The sequence below is a fragment of the Tupaia chinensis genome, unplaced genomic scaffold, assembly GCF_000334495.1.
Source record: "Tupaia chinensis unplaced genomic scaffold, TupChi_1.0 Scaffold000244_1, whole genome shotgun sequence".
NCBI lineage: Eukaryota > Metazoa > Chordata > Mammalia > Scandentia > Tupaiidae > Tupaia > Tupaia belangeri.
In genome coordinates this window covers 914,145-929,325 of record NW_006159722.1, presented here as the reverse complement: position 1 = coordinate 929,325, position 15,181 = coordinate 914,145, and the positions used below count along the sequence as shown (strand labels likewise).

The following is a 15,181-nucleotide window of genomic DNA, read 5'->3' as shown; positions in this document are numbered from 1 at the left end:
CTTCTCCTCCATTCTCCTCTCGGGATCTTGGGCACGCACGCACACGCGCCCGGCGTGAGTTTTAAGCCACCGGGTCCGGGACGTGAACCACGGTCGACTACGTGGGAGTCCAGCGACATAGCCATTACGCTAACTGCTGGTTCCCACCTAATTCCAATCTTTAACAAAGCTGATTCCTAAACCCTAAAAATATTCTCTGGCAGATGGGATGAAAGGAGCACAAATCCTATTTTCAGCTCCATACAAACTACAGAAAAGAAAAGATAGCAGAAATCAGAACAAAATAATCTTGTCACAACACTGGGAAATGTAGACCCCATGCTCCAGGCCACGGGCACCCCAAATTTCCTGCAGAGCCTCATGTGGTAAGACCTCACAAGCCCAAACCTCATGGCACTATCAGAAGCTCCGCCTTTTCTGCACAACACAAAGGCATAGCATTTCTGTAGGCTGTAAAATAAGTAGAACTTTACTCCCCCCCCAAAAAAAAATGATGCAATGTTTGAATGTTTTCAAATGCACAAATTTTCATTTGTTTAATTTAAATATTTTAGAATATGTCCTATAACATTTATTCTTGATTAAACCTCTTCTAGATAGTTAATCATTAATGGTTTCTTTACAGTTGCTGTGCAAACAGTTCATTCATACCTGTGACATATCAAATCTCACAGACATGTTCTTTAATTGGATTCATTTATTTCTAATCTCCTTAAGCCCTTTTCACTGTAATGCTTGACTAAATATACATTAAACTCTATTATTTAAATGGCTAAAATAAATTTGAGATATATTTTATGAATAAAAATTCATAACTCAACAAATGTTCTACATCATTGTTGTTATTATTACATGCCTTAGTATTCTGACATTATTTTAAACTGCCCGATAGATGTTATATTTAAACAAAATAAGTACTGGATAGTTGCTAGAGATTCTGAATGGCTTGGTAAAATGACAACATTTTCATCATCTAATATTTGGAGTCAGAAATCATACATAATATTACACTAACTATATACTTATTTATAGTGCCCATTACTAAGACAGAATGGGCTGCTGCCTGTTTCTATAATTTGTAGGCCTTGAGAAGATTCCCCGACCCCCCATGAAGATGGTTCAATAGTGGTCTACTGGCTAGTGCTTAAAATCTATTTATTTCTTTGGCTTTTGACAGATGGTCCAGAAAAAAAGGATAATAACGTATGCCTCATTTGTTATGTTTCATTGATTCGGTTTATCAGCTCCTCTTCCCAAAGCAGTGGTTCTCAAACTTCAGCATGCAACAGAAATACTCAAAGAGCTTTTTAAGACACAGCTTTATGGGTTTTACTCCTCAGAGTTATTCAATTGTAGCTCCAGGTCTAGGGTAGAGCCCAGCAATTTGTTTTATTTTTTCCCCCATTAAGTTTATTTATTTCATGTGTGACAGTGAAAGAAGGAAAGAGAAACAGAGATACAGTGCCCTCGACTGGGTCCTGATACTGTGACCCACCCCAGCTCCAGTCAGCCCAGATAACGGCACACATGGGTACACATGCCCCGCATGCTCAGGGATTCTCTGGATGCAAACTGGTCACTTTCCCATGTGGGTCTGCCCACAGAATGTTTTGCCCATTTTACCATCAGGCCCCAAGTACTGTGAACTTTCTACAAGTTCTAGGAGAGTGCCGATGTTGCCAGTCAGGGGACCACTCTAAGAAAAAGAGCAGTTATCTCGGGTGAAAACGCTAAAGGAATTAGGTGAACAGGGACCACAGAGATGGGAAACCACTGTAGCATTGCAGGGTGGGAAAGTACCAAGGATGAAATTCAAGCTTCACACTTTCCCCAAGACCTAACCTCACTGCAAAGCTTAAACTGAACTGCTCCCACTCCACCCACAACTGCTGGCTTCTGTTCACCTTCCTTTTGGGCACCTCCTATCCGTGCAGATCACAAAACACTGCAGAACTGAGAGCTCAGTCTTCAGGCAGCTTCTTTTCTCTAACACCCACTCCCTGGTGCTTCTCTTCCACTCTTCTGGATTTAAATTCCATACACTGATGAGTTCTGAGCCCAGACCTTCCCACTTCACAGACACCCAGCTGCTGTTGCCCACATGGCATTCCGGCTCTGACGAATGATAGGCATCTTGAAGCTAAACACATCCACACACAACCGTGGCTGCTGCCCCTGCCAGCAAAATAGCTCCTTCCCACCTTCCCACGGTTCCCAAGTTGCTCAGGCTAAAAGCCTAGGTGCTGTTCTTGGCTCCCCTCATTTTTTCACACTCTACCTCCAACCCATCTGCAAACTCCATCGGGTCTACCTTCAAAATAGCCTTAATTTACCCTTTCAACACCACTTCCTTCTTTCAAGCCACTGTCCTCCCTCAACCTAGGCAATCGTTTCCCAACTACTCTCTCTGCCTCCATCCTCCACTCTTCCCAAAGCCTTTTCTTTTTTCTTTTTTCTTTTTCTTTTTCTTTTTCAGGTTTTAATCATAGAGTATATGCATTCATCAGAATCTAGCACCTTTACCACCATGCCACCAGCCGGTGCCCCAAAGCCTATTCCTCACACCCACTGGTATGATCTTTTCATAAACAAGATCACACCACGCCTTTGCTCAGAACTCTCTGATGGCTTCCTTAAATCATCAAGTCCCAACAAGATCCGACCCTGCCTATTCTTACAGCATCATCTCCTTTCTGTCTTCCCCTCCCTTACAAACTGTAGCCAGGTAACCCCTGTTCCTCAGCATGCCAAGCTGGCTTCTACTCAGAGCTTTTGCATTTGCTTTCCTCTGCCAGGATTGGCTATTTTTCTTTTCTTCACTCATGAGTCTTCAGAGAGAACTTCTTTGACCACAACCATCTCTTTGTCCAGTTTAACTTTTTTAAAGTGTATTTCCCACTATCATGTGGGTATTTTATTTTAAAAGTACTTTGTGTTTCTTCCTACTAAATGAGAGTAGGGACATTGTCTCTCTGTAGCCCTATCACAGAGCATAACACACAGTAGGCACTGGAAAATACTTGCTTTGTGAATGCATGAACCATACCCAGCTTACCATAGAGAGAACTACAGTCTAAAACATTTCTTACCACTCCTTTAATTATAGCAACAGAAATTAAGCTGGTACTAATGATAGAAATTTGTTTATAATGAAGGTCCTATTGAGTCAACTGACTCAATAGACACAAATAGAAAAGACATTATACTGTAAAATATCATGAAACATCTCTAAATATTTCCCCTTGGTTTTCAATTAGCTGTCACAATAAAACACTACCCTGCACTTTGCTATTTCTTTAACTGCTGTAATTGGAGGAATGAAATTGACACCCACTCTGCCCTCCCCTTTGTGGGCTTCATCCAGCATTCCTAAGCTGTAACTCTGCAGGGGTCCATTACCCAAATCCAGCACAACAAATACTTCCCTTTGCCAGAACTGTAGTAAGATTTCAGCAGCAAATATAAATGCTGTGACTTCTAACACTATTTGTCTCTTAACAGCTTATAAAAATTAAAATGAAAAACTTCATGTTGCATTTGGCTAGATCTGAAAAGAAAAAAAAAAAAAAAAAGCTGCTCTTTGCCTGTCGATATTTGGCCACCGATATCAATTAATGGGAGGTGTTGAAAGATGTGAATCTCATGGGTTCTTAACTTCAATCATCAGTACACATTACAGTCACCAGCACAGAAAGGAAAATGAATAAGCTAAGAGCGGGAGCCAGCCACAAGCCCTGAAGAATGCTCAAAACCAAAGATTCTACTTTTGCAATAGTTTTCAGTAGGAAGAGGTGAGAGACAGCACATTCTAAGATACCAAGAATGTTGCTATTCTTGGAGATATGTAAAAAGTGGCAAGGGACTTGGGTTTAAAAGTACAAACACTGAGAGAATCCCACCTTAATGGGTACCATTATGACATCCAGTTCAATATAATAAGGCTATTTCCACGATCTGGCCAGCAGCCCATATTAGCACGGCTTTACTGATGTGGATACAACAAATTCTGTTTGAACAAGAAATCCCCGGGAAAAAAGGGATCCTTTCACAGGCTCTATCCATTTAGCAATCAATCAAAGAAGAAAAATATCCTTCTAGTAAAGACAGCAGCTCCTTTTTGAATCCTAGTAAAATATTAGATGTTCTGAATACAATAATGGTCTATGTATGTGTAGCACTTTGCTACAATTTGCTGTTTTGTGAAAATGTCATGACTGCTAATGTTTAAGTTGGCGAAGGGGAGAGAGAATGGGGGGTGGCGGAAGAGGGAGGCCTGGCCGGCAGAATATCGCACAACGACTGACTAGGCAGGCCTTAAGCACCCCCAAACTGTAATGAAATTGAGTCACTTTGTGAAGACTACATATTACACAAGGGAGCAAAGTACCCATAGATTTATGCAAAATATCTACAAAAAGTTATAAGCTACTTCATAAACATCAGGTGGAACCCTATGAGATTGCCAACATTGTACTGTTTAAATGCACAGAAATGGCAGTTTGGTGTGGTTTACCCTAATGCAACATCACTAGCTTAAAGAGAACATGCTACAGAAGAAATAGGGTAGGCACTGGAATCCAGACCCTTGGTCTGTGCACTCTGTGGACCACTCACTAGCTGTGTTATACTGCCTAGGTCACTCAGCCTCTCTGAGCCTCTTGCACAAAGTAGCAGCCCTTCACATGTGAGTACTTCTTGCTCCTCAACCTGCCTAAGCATAATAACAAACATAGCAACATGCCATCCTTCCTTCAGCTTGGAGCTATAGTCATCTTCCAGTCACTCCCAGACAGAGCAGCAATGTCTAGGAATTACTCCTGATAATAGAAAAAAAGTAAAACAATGACAAAATCCTAAAATAATTAGCAACATTTTAAAAATATAATAAGTCTGCAAAGATTTGAATCTAGAATGTGTTTCTAATTTTAAAGCACACTAAGATCCATAATCCTTTCAGAAGTCAACCTTCAAAATACTGAAAAAGCCTATTCAAAATAGGACAAAAATAAGCTAAAATTCACTCATAAAGAACAAAAGTCAACTCAGGCACAACTACCCTCTCTCTGTGAGGTGATGAGATGCACAGGACCCACTGGGCCAACGCCCTTATGAGAGTTTCAGCTGGACTCCTCAGCAGGCAGCCTGTTACTTTGCTGCCAACCATGAACTCCCTTACCCCCACCCTCCCACACACACCCTCCCAGGGGGCCCAGCCCCTCCCACTGTCTCCCCTGCCTCCCTGCAATCCTAACAGGGAGGAGTCTGACCACACCTGTGAGCTCACTCTTCAGGGGTGACCCAAATAGTGCCAAGGCACTTCGGGCCCTCCTCTTTGAAATTGTGAATGAAGGTATCTCAGTCATTAACCAGGCTACAGGAAAATCAAGCCAGGATATAGCTTATACTTATGGGGAAGAGGGAATTGGGGTTTGTTTCCTTTGTCTTGTTTTTTGCTTGCAGACATTATCCTATCCCCAAATTTGACTCAATACCTGACACATAACAGATGCTCAATAAATTCTGTATGAATGCTTAACTAATCTACTTGCTAGTCTTAACCAATTGAAGGAGGCTCTAACAAACCTTCTCAAATTTATCAGAAATGATCACTGATTTCTGGGACCAACAGATGGCTTAACAGTTGTGTCACTGGACTTCCATGTAGTGAACCGTGGTTCGAGTCCTGGATACAAGCACACTCAGTTCATGTAGAACAACAAGGAATACACAAAAGGTTTCACTGCACACCATTAAAAAGTGCCAGTATTCATGTTTTACGCATTTGAAATTACAATTACTAACACTGATAACGTTGATAGAACACTAGTTCCAATGATATTATCCTTAGAGATTTGGCAAAAGTTTAGTTTCTCAGAATATTCTTTTACCTAGGAAAGTAACCTACATAAGTAACCCCTGGCCAAAGCCCTCACTCAGGACATGCTGGTTTACCTCTCTTCAAGTAGAAATCTCATCTCCCTTTATAGTGTACAATGATAACAGCAAAAGACAGGGAGGCCTAAGCAAACTGTGAAAATCAGCACATGCAAAGAGTACAATGCTTAGGTGTTACGTGTTGAGGGACTGGGGAGGAGAGAGAAAATCAACAGCGCAAACTGAATTTGAAAGTATAGGAATGCAAGTTAAACAGAGAACTATCCATTCCCTTCCAAAGTATGTTAGTTGACATCGCGCAATTGACAAAAGCTACTACCAATAGCTAGGCTATTATGAGCACCTCTTTTTGCCAGGTACTGTGTTAGGTTCTATGGTACATTATCTCATTTAACCCTCCCTAAATCCCTAAAAGTTGAGTACAGACGTCCCCAATTCACAGATAGGAAAACATAAGATAAAAAAGTAAAGTGACAGACTCAAGGTCTCACATCTATTATGTAGCAGAATCTTCATTCTAACCCATGCTTGTCTGGCACCAAAGTCCGTGCCTTTCTTTCACAGGTTGCTTAGAATGACGCTGTGAGTCTTTATCGAAATGAAATCAGAACCCTACTTTAGTATCACTTCCTAGAATAAAAGTCACATATGGTAAACAGATATTTACCCAGGGTCAGCCAGACCCCAAACATTGTCAATACCCTATAAAGGTAAGTTTCCCTCTTACCCCTCCAGCTAACCATAGACACCCCCTTTCCTTCCCAGCTCTCTGGGCCTTGGAGTGCCAGAAGCAGGGGGATAGGAGTTGGGGCGGGGGAGTTACAACTTCACACAAGGCAGAATGTTTAAAGTCCTCCATTGACAGGTACTTAGGTATTCCAGATTTCATCTAAACTCCAAGCAATCCTTTCAGTGTGACAGCTTTAAGCATAGACATCAGCACTTCAACCCAAATGAATTTTCAACCACCACCTGCTCATCTGGAAAGATATCACAAGCCAACAAGAACAGAAAACAGAGAGAGGAGGACTGGATAAGCAGAAAGCAATAGCAGTCTTATACTAAATGATCAAGATAGGCACAGCTTCCCCATTCCCCGGTCCCCTCACACACACACATAAACCTAATGGCAATGCTGACGTGAGAAGATGAAGTCGGGAGACAAAAACATGCTCTTCTGGAGTCCAGCGAAAGCTTCATTTTAATTTTTCTAATCCATTCACAGTAACATGTCATCATTTTCCCTGCCTTCAAAGGGAAAATGATTCACGTTTTTCCATGGTGTGACAAAGGTCAGAACCCTTGCCTCCCAACAGCCAGACTGAAAGAAAGCTGGAATGGTCAGGCTGGCCTTTTAGCACACCCCAAGTGCCCTGCACCTAGAAACTAATGGGAAGTTCTTTGAGTCAGTGCCTTCCAGGTCAGGGCAATGACAAAGAAGAGATGGAGGCCAATGAAGCCTGGGGAGGAAGCAGCAGTCTGCAGGAGGAGTGCCAAGGGGATGGCAAGTGTCAGAGGATGGCTTAGCAGCCTGGTAAAAAGGCTGGGAAGTTCTCCATCCTCAGCCCTGAACAGAACTCCCAGTGGACAATCTCTGCTATCGAATCTCCTCCATTCTCCCTCAGGGGCAGGAAAGGACCAATGCTCCCACCCCTACCCCACATACAGACACATACATCATCTAAGAAATACCCTTTTGTCACAGGCTGTCATTTGTGTCGCATCTGATAAAAGTGTGACTTCACTTGCCAGTCCATTGACTTTTGGTTCAATGATTTTGTTTATCAAGAACATAAAATGTTAACTCTGGTTGCAGTAATGAAGTAATTAGCAATACTAATAATTTAATTGTGTAATTCAGAGGCAAGCAATTCCACTAAAAACTACAATGTTTGTAAGCCACATTCTTTTTCTTACAACATGAAAACATCCCCAGTGAGACTTATGAGTAAAATGATACATTCTTATTTGAATGCCATTGAGAAGACAGCACTGCTAAATTTTACTCAGTGAAATGTCAATATCTGCACACACTCGTGAAACAGCAGCACAGAGGCAACTTTCGATCTTCCACAATTAATTCACATCGAAGTTCATTTTGAAACTGGGTGGGCCGAACATTAAAGGTCCTACTCATTTGAATCTATCCTCTCCCAGATACTTTCTTCCCCAAAACCACTCACAATTCCCATCCCTTTACACAGAGAACAGCAGGATTCAGAATTGACACACCTGGCTTCACCACTTACTCAGCAACTCTGAGCCTCAGTCTCCTCATCTAGAAAACGGAAAATGCAATCTCTGATCCAGCCACAGAGTAGAGCTGTCACAGAAGCAAAGCTGGTAATGTGACAGCATTTTGAAAAAGATACAAAGTTTTTAAGTTCATAAAAGAGAAATTCAAAACAAAGTACAAACCATTCGGACAAAGAAAATAAGTGCAAAGTGTATGATGAAGACAAGATTATGTAAGTGAGTAATGGTATTGTGCATTTCAAAAGAGACTGAAACTTGCAGCTCATCCTTTGAATAAAGTGTTTTGGTAGTTATGAAATTACTACTAATACAAATGTCTCCTCAACTTGTTTTTATGTTAAGTTACATCAAAGATCATCTGAAAAGGACAACTGGGACTTTGATGTCCAATATTCTCATAACAAAGATTAAACACAATTAAAAATAGAATCTAATTTATTGGTACATGATTATTATTTTGAATGATCACAAAAATTAAATCTATGCAACAAATGCTCCACAGATACAAGACATGAGAGTAAATTATTTTATATTTGTTATAGTTTGCTCATTCAAAGGTGCTTCATTTGATAATATTTATAATATAAAAGGGTGATTTTGCTAACCTGAAGAAGAAAATCTATTTTTATAACTATACTTATTATTCATCAAGTTTCTAAAAAGTATTTTCTAAAATTCCCTAGTAATAATAATATCACTGACCTTTAAATAAACAAAACATTTTTTATTTGAATACCCAAATTAACCAGCACCATGAATGAACTTGAAAGCACTAATCAGTATGAGCATATTTTAATGTTTGCGACTTTATAATAAAGTTTAATATTCACAAAATACATTACCACTTCAAATATTCCTTTGAAATGTGAGAACTACAGTACTTCTCCCAATGGTTAATTGTGGAAACATGCAATGGTATGCAAACAAGGGCAAAAGTATAGGACTTGCAATACTTACAACATAGCCAACCCTCTTTTTCTTTAACATGAAGGAAGTATGTCTCCCTTGGCATTTTCCCTAACTTTTCTACAGACTAAAATAGATACTTTGTAGACACCAGCTGTTACCTACACCACTAATGTGAATTCTATTTGTTCTGCTGTTAGTAACACAGAAATAGACATTTTTAACACAGAAGATGACTTCCTCCAATATGCTTGGTGAATCACTCTAAAATGCTTTGTGTGATTTTTCTACTAAAACAGTGTTCCATGCTAATCTTAGGAAATAAGCAAGCTGAGAACCTCTCTTTCTCAACAAAAAATGGTTAAAGATGAAATCTGTTGGATTCCAAATTTACCAAATCACTCATTAAATCTAATCTCTCTCTTTTTTTTCCCAGACACAATATCAAAATTTTATTAGCTTATAGTTCTCATTAGAAATCTGGTTAAAATACACTGTCATTTAGGATGCCATCCTGCAGAAGTCTCCCCACAAAATATTATCTATCAATCAACCTAAGTGATGTCATACAGCATTGAGTACTTGATGACTATTAGTGGCAGATTGTTTTTAATGGCACCAGTAAACTAGCTCTCATTTATATTTTTGCAAGCTTTCACACATGGTAATTTTGAACACTTAAATGTGCCATCATAAATGGTGCACTGGCTATATAGGAGAATGCTAGTTAAGGATGAAATATGATGTCTGTAGCTTATTTTGAAATGCTTTGTTGGGAAAGAAGACACAAAAAAATAGACACACAATGGGGAAAGCAATATAAAGCAAATATGACAAAATGTTAACAGTTGTTGAATCTAGGTAATGTGCATATGAATATTCATTGTATTATTCTTTTAACTTTTATTTTTGAAAGTTTGTAAGTTTTAAAATAAGAGTTTTACACTTCATTGGCTGTTTGTTGTAAGTGGCAGAATACCTATTTTTAAAATACATGAAGTTGAGGCCAGCAAGCAGCATGGTGCTTAAGGGTACTAGGTTCCCACATGGCCAGATCATAGTTCAAGTCCTGGACCTGGCTGCTTGCTTTCTCTCTCTCTCTCTCTCTCTTTCTCTCTCTCTCTCTCTCTCTCTCTCTCTATATATATATATATATATATATATATATAATCAAATTTAAATAAAGTTAAATAAGGTAATTCTTTTAAAAAATAAAAATACATAGTCTAAAAATAGGACTAAGACACTTCATTTTCCTATAAATTACTTTTCATAGTTTATTGAATGTTCCACATTTTCAATTTGCTTCACATTATATACTTATGCTTTCCATATGAACTGGCTATGAATAATTAATACTCCTAATTAAATAAACTCAAGGGAATACATATTTAAGAAATCAAATAAGTCTTTGCTTTCCACACTTTCTGAACTTTACTCAGCATTCACTGTTCCTAGACATTGGTTCCATTCACCTTTCCTCTGAAAACAATCAGAGAGCAGGGCCTGTCATACTTAACACTCATTGCAAAGTCTGTGGGTGCTCATATTAATTTTTTTATTGTATAAAAAATAAATCTATTTTTCACAGTGTCATAAAAAAATCATGAACTGGTCAGCTTTTGGGGTTTGTTGTTGTTGGAGTTAGTGAAGCACTAGAGAAGTGCCATTGTACCTCCAAGACCCAGAGAAAATAAGAGATTTTTTTAAATGTAACCATAGTGCCTTTTTTCGCTCTGCTCACCAGAGTTTCAGAACACGAGAGCTATATAAAACCGTGAAAAGCACCAGTGTATACACCACCTGCCTCTAAAGTCATCCAGTTTTCCAAATGCACTATTAAAACTGCTGATTAAAACAAGTTACTGAATATTTCTATTCATTGCTGCTTTTGCCAATAATGAAGACCTTTTTCCCTAGTCATATATTTAACCTCAACAATAAATTTGCCATCAGGAAATCAGAAAAATGTGCTTCCTATCATTATAATTTCCACCAAAACATCACATCCTCAATTGATCAATGCTTATTTAAAATCCTTTCTACTTTCATGGTATGAAATCCCTTCAAAATGCATACTATTAAAATGCTTAAATTTGGAAAACATCTGGCATGTCAACTTATTTGGTAGTTTGTGGTTTTAAGTACATCGTTTGAGGTGGTGTTATTTGGAAAAAATTCAGCTATCATTCTCAGGCTTCATAGAGAAGTAGCCCTAAAAACAAATGTATGTGGTAGTTCGCTACTGCCATAGAGAATCAATAGCATCTATTTAATTTGCTAAGACAATGTAAATTAGTAACTTCCAGACAGATGTGAGATATACACATCAAACAAACTGCAACCTGTTCATTATGAAAATCCTGTCAACACACATGAGGCTACTTGATGACATTTCATCTAAAGCAGTTTCCACATTTGCAGCTATAAACATTGTCCTAAGAATTTTTATACAAGGAATTGGAGTTGAGATTCATGAAAGGGTAATCAATTTCTGCTTTGCATCTTGTGTGCTTGTGTATACATGCTTCTGTATGTTTATTTCTATTTTCATTCAGAGGTATAAAATGTTCAGAAAATATCAAATTTAAATAAAGTTAAATAAGGTAATTCTTTTAAAAAATAAAAATACATAGTCTAAAAATAGGACTAAGACACTTCATTTTCCTATAAATTACTTTTCATAGTTTATTGAATGTTCCACATTTTCAATTTGCTTCACATTATATACTTATGCTTTCCATATGAACTGGCTATGAATAATTAATACTCCTAATTAAATAAACTCAAGGGAATACATATTTAAGAAATCAAATAAGTCTTTGCTTTCCACACTTTCTGAACTTTACTCAGCATTCACTGTTCCTAGACATTGGTTCCATTCACCTTTCCTCTGAAAACAATCAGAGAGCAGGGCCTGTCATACTTAACACTCATTGCAAAGTCTGTGGGTGCTCATATTAATTTTTTTATTGTATAAAAAATAAATCTATTTTTCACAGTGTCATAAAAAAATCATGAACTGGTCAGCTTTTGGGGTTTGTTGTTGTTGGAGTTAGTGAAGCACTAGAGAAGTGCCATTGTACCTCCAAGACCCAGAGAAAATAAGAGATTTTTTTAAATGTAACCATAGTGCCTTTTTTCGCTCTGCTCACCAGAGTTTCAGAACACGAGAGCTATATAAAACCGTGAAAAGCACCAGTGTATACACCACCTGCCTCTAAAGTCATCCAGTTTTCCAAATGCACTATTAAAACTGCTGATTAAAACAAGTTACTGAATATTTCTATTCATTGCTGCTTTTGCCAATAATGAAGACCTTTTTCCCTAGTCATATATTTAACCTCAACAATAAATTTGCCATCAGGAAATCAGAAAAATGTGCTTCCTATCATTATAATTTCCACCAAAACATCACATCCTCAATTGATCAATGCTTATTTAAAATCCTTTCTACTTTCATGGTATGAAATCCCTTCAAAATGCATACTATTAAAATGCTTAAATTTGGAAAACATCTGGCATGTCAACTTATTTGGTAGTTTGTGGTTTTAAGTACATCGTTTGAGGTGGTGTTATTTGGAAAAAATTCAGCTATCATTCTCAGGCTTCATAGAGAAGTAGCCCTAAAAACAAATGTATGTGGTAGTTCGCTACTGCCATAGAGAATCAATAGCATCTATTTAATTTGCTAAGACAATGTAAATTAGTAACTTCCAGACAGATGTGAGATATACACATCAAACAAACTGCAACCTGTTCATTATGAAAATCCTGTCAACACACATGAGGCTACTTGATGACATTTCATCTAAAGCAGTTTCCACATTTGCAGCTATAAACATTGTCCTAAGAATTTTTATACAAGGAATTGGAGTTGAGATTCATGAAAGGGTAATCAATTTCTGCTTTGCATCTTGTGTGCTTGTGTATACATGCTTCTGTATGTTTATTTCTATTTTCATTCAGAGGTATAAAATGTTCAGAAAATGTTTGCCATGCTATTTTTCTTCTACAAATCATTTATTTATCCTCATTACATGCTTTTAAATCTGATGTAAAGCGGATCATTTAATTCTGCAGCTCTGAAGAAATGTGTAAAGCATGACAGAGTCAACAGAAGAAAGTACACTTACCCACTGGAAAACAAAACAGAATATTTCAAAATGACTCGAACATAAATTAAGTTTACCCATTGGGAGGTCTAACTTGCATTTGGATCATTTATATGGGTCTGTGTGACTATATACCCTGCTGTTTGATAAAAAATGATTACTAACCACAGGCACCCACCAGAGAACAGAGAGTGTGTGTAATGCTTGTGATGTCTCAGACATACAAAGCACCTTCTTAAAGAATGCCCGCTTCCTTTCCATGGTAAGCAGACATAATTTTTCACCCTTTAATACTTCTGCTTCACAGAGGAGCTTATTTTATGACTTATGCTTTGCCATTTGCCATTTTCTCGTATGTTTATTTTAATAATATGAAAAACTGCATTAATAGAATGGATGGTTTTGTTTCATGATTTCTTTAATACTAGCATTTTCCTGTTCTGTATTAAAATACACAACATTCTCTCTGTTATGAAAGCTAATACATGTATTTAACGCTTTATTAAAATGAAAGAAATTATTTTTACCAGCAATTATTCTTCAGTGCTGAATCCTCATCTAAACAAAATTCATTTTCTTAATCTATTGGATTCAATTTTCTTATTAAACAAGGCACAGAGTAAGTAGTCTTATTGGTAAGCGTAATATTTTTTCAACTACTACAATTTTAATCTGGCAATTTAAAACGACATGGATTCTCATTGCCTATAGTGTAGTTTGATTCCAAACAGTGCCTCTTAACCAGCTTCCTACTGTCAAAATAGCATTTCTACTAAGTGCTGGCATGTAAATGCTTCCAAAGTAAATAATTCCTGAGGGCCTCTAAAATCGCAAGAATTTCAACCTCTTTCCAAAAAAAAGGCAACCTCATACACAAAAAAGGTTCTTCATAAAGCCTTCAACCTTATGCAATTGGACTTTCACAAACATGATGTAAAATGTGCTTTCTTCATGAGCACATATCAGGCCACGTGATCAGCCTCCAAGGCCACACGGATAACCGGAAACAATTATTGTTTCTAGAAAGAGCAAGGCTCAAAGGGGTCTGCTGCAGCCACCCAGTCAGTCGTGCCCGCAGGTGGCACCCAGAAGCAGTTAAAAGGCTCCTCTCTCAGTGAAGCGGTTAAACAACACGGGGCCTGGGTGCCTGCCAAGATTTGCAGCTCCTGTCCCTTTGCTTTCTGGAGGCTAAAGTCAGTCCTTCCTGGTCACTTAAGCCCCCTTTGTGGTTCAGGGAAAGAATCACTCTCTCAGAACTCTTAACTTTGATTGGAGACTCTGGTTAAAATTAAGAACTTCAAACCCCAGATTTGAAAAAGTGAAACAGATGTCCTGTTTGTTAACCATAAATGCCTCCTTACGTCAGATCCTTTCCTCGCGTGCTTTCTTTTTTTTTTTCTTTTTTTCTGCTGCATTAAGTTTTATTTAATGCAGAGTTCGCTTAAAAGGTTGAGAGAGAAGAAAGCAAATTCGTACTGCGATAGAAAAACTTCTAAATCTTTCTCTAGAAAATAAGAAGGACGCCTCTTCAGAAAGATGAAAGCGCTCCACCTGCTTCGTCCCAGGGCAATCTGCTCTGGGATGAACCGACACCTCCAGCCTCGTCTAACCTGACGCCAAGACAGCCACCCGCACCCTCGCGGAGCCCAGAGATCGCCTGGTGTGGGGAGGGAGCCCCAGGCTTGCACTCACGTGAGGACGTAGTTGACGCTGACGATGCAGTGCGGCCTGGACGAGCGGCTGTTGTGCACGACGGTGGCGTAGCTCTGCACCCACACCCAGCCGCCGTGCTTCGCTAGGAACCTGTAGTACTTGGTGGTCACCTGCCCCTTCACCAACACTGGCGGAGAGACGGAAGGCAAATAAATGGTGGTGAACCGGCCTGTTCCGGATGTGAGCACCCTGAGGGCCTAGTAACTGCCCCCAGGCAGTTGGGAAAGACAACCGGCAAATTTGCAAACGAACTGATTATGCACACGGAGTCCTTTGGTCCCTCCTTACAGGATGCT

The 15,181-nt window shown here is 38.7% G+C and overlaps 1 protein-coding gene across 2 annotated transcripts in view; it reads right to left on the bottom strand.

Annotated features, from left to right (window-relative positions):
- Positions 1–15,181, bottom strand: part of SIM1 (SIM bHLH transcription factor 1) — an 80,093-nt gene that overhangs the window by 46,295 nt on the left and 18,617 nt on the right. For both annotated transcript variants that reach the window (XM_006148784.2, XM_027771974.1), the window contains one exon: positions 14,865–15,012. In XM_006148784.2, coding sequence (XP_006148846.1) covers positions 14,865–15,012 — 148 coding nt within the window. The remainder of the gene's footprint in view (positions 1–14,864; positions 15,013–15,181) is intronic.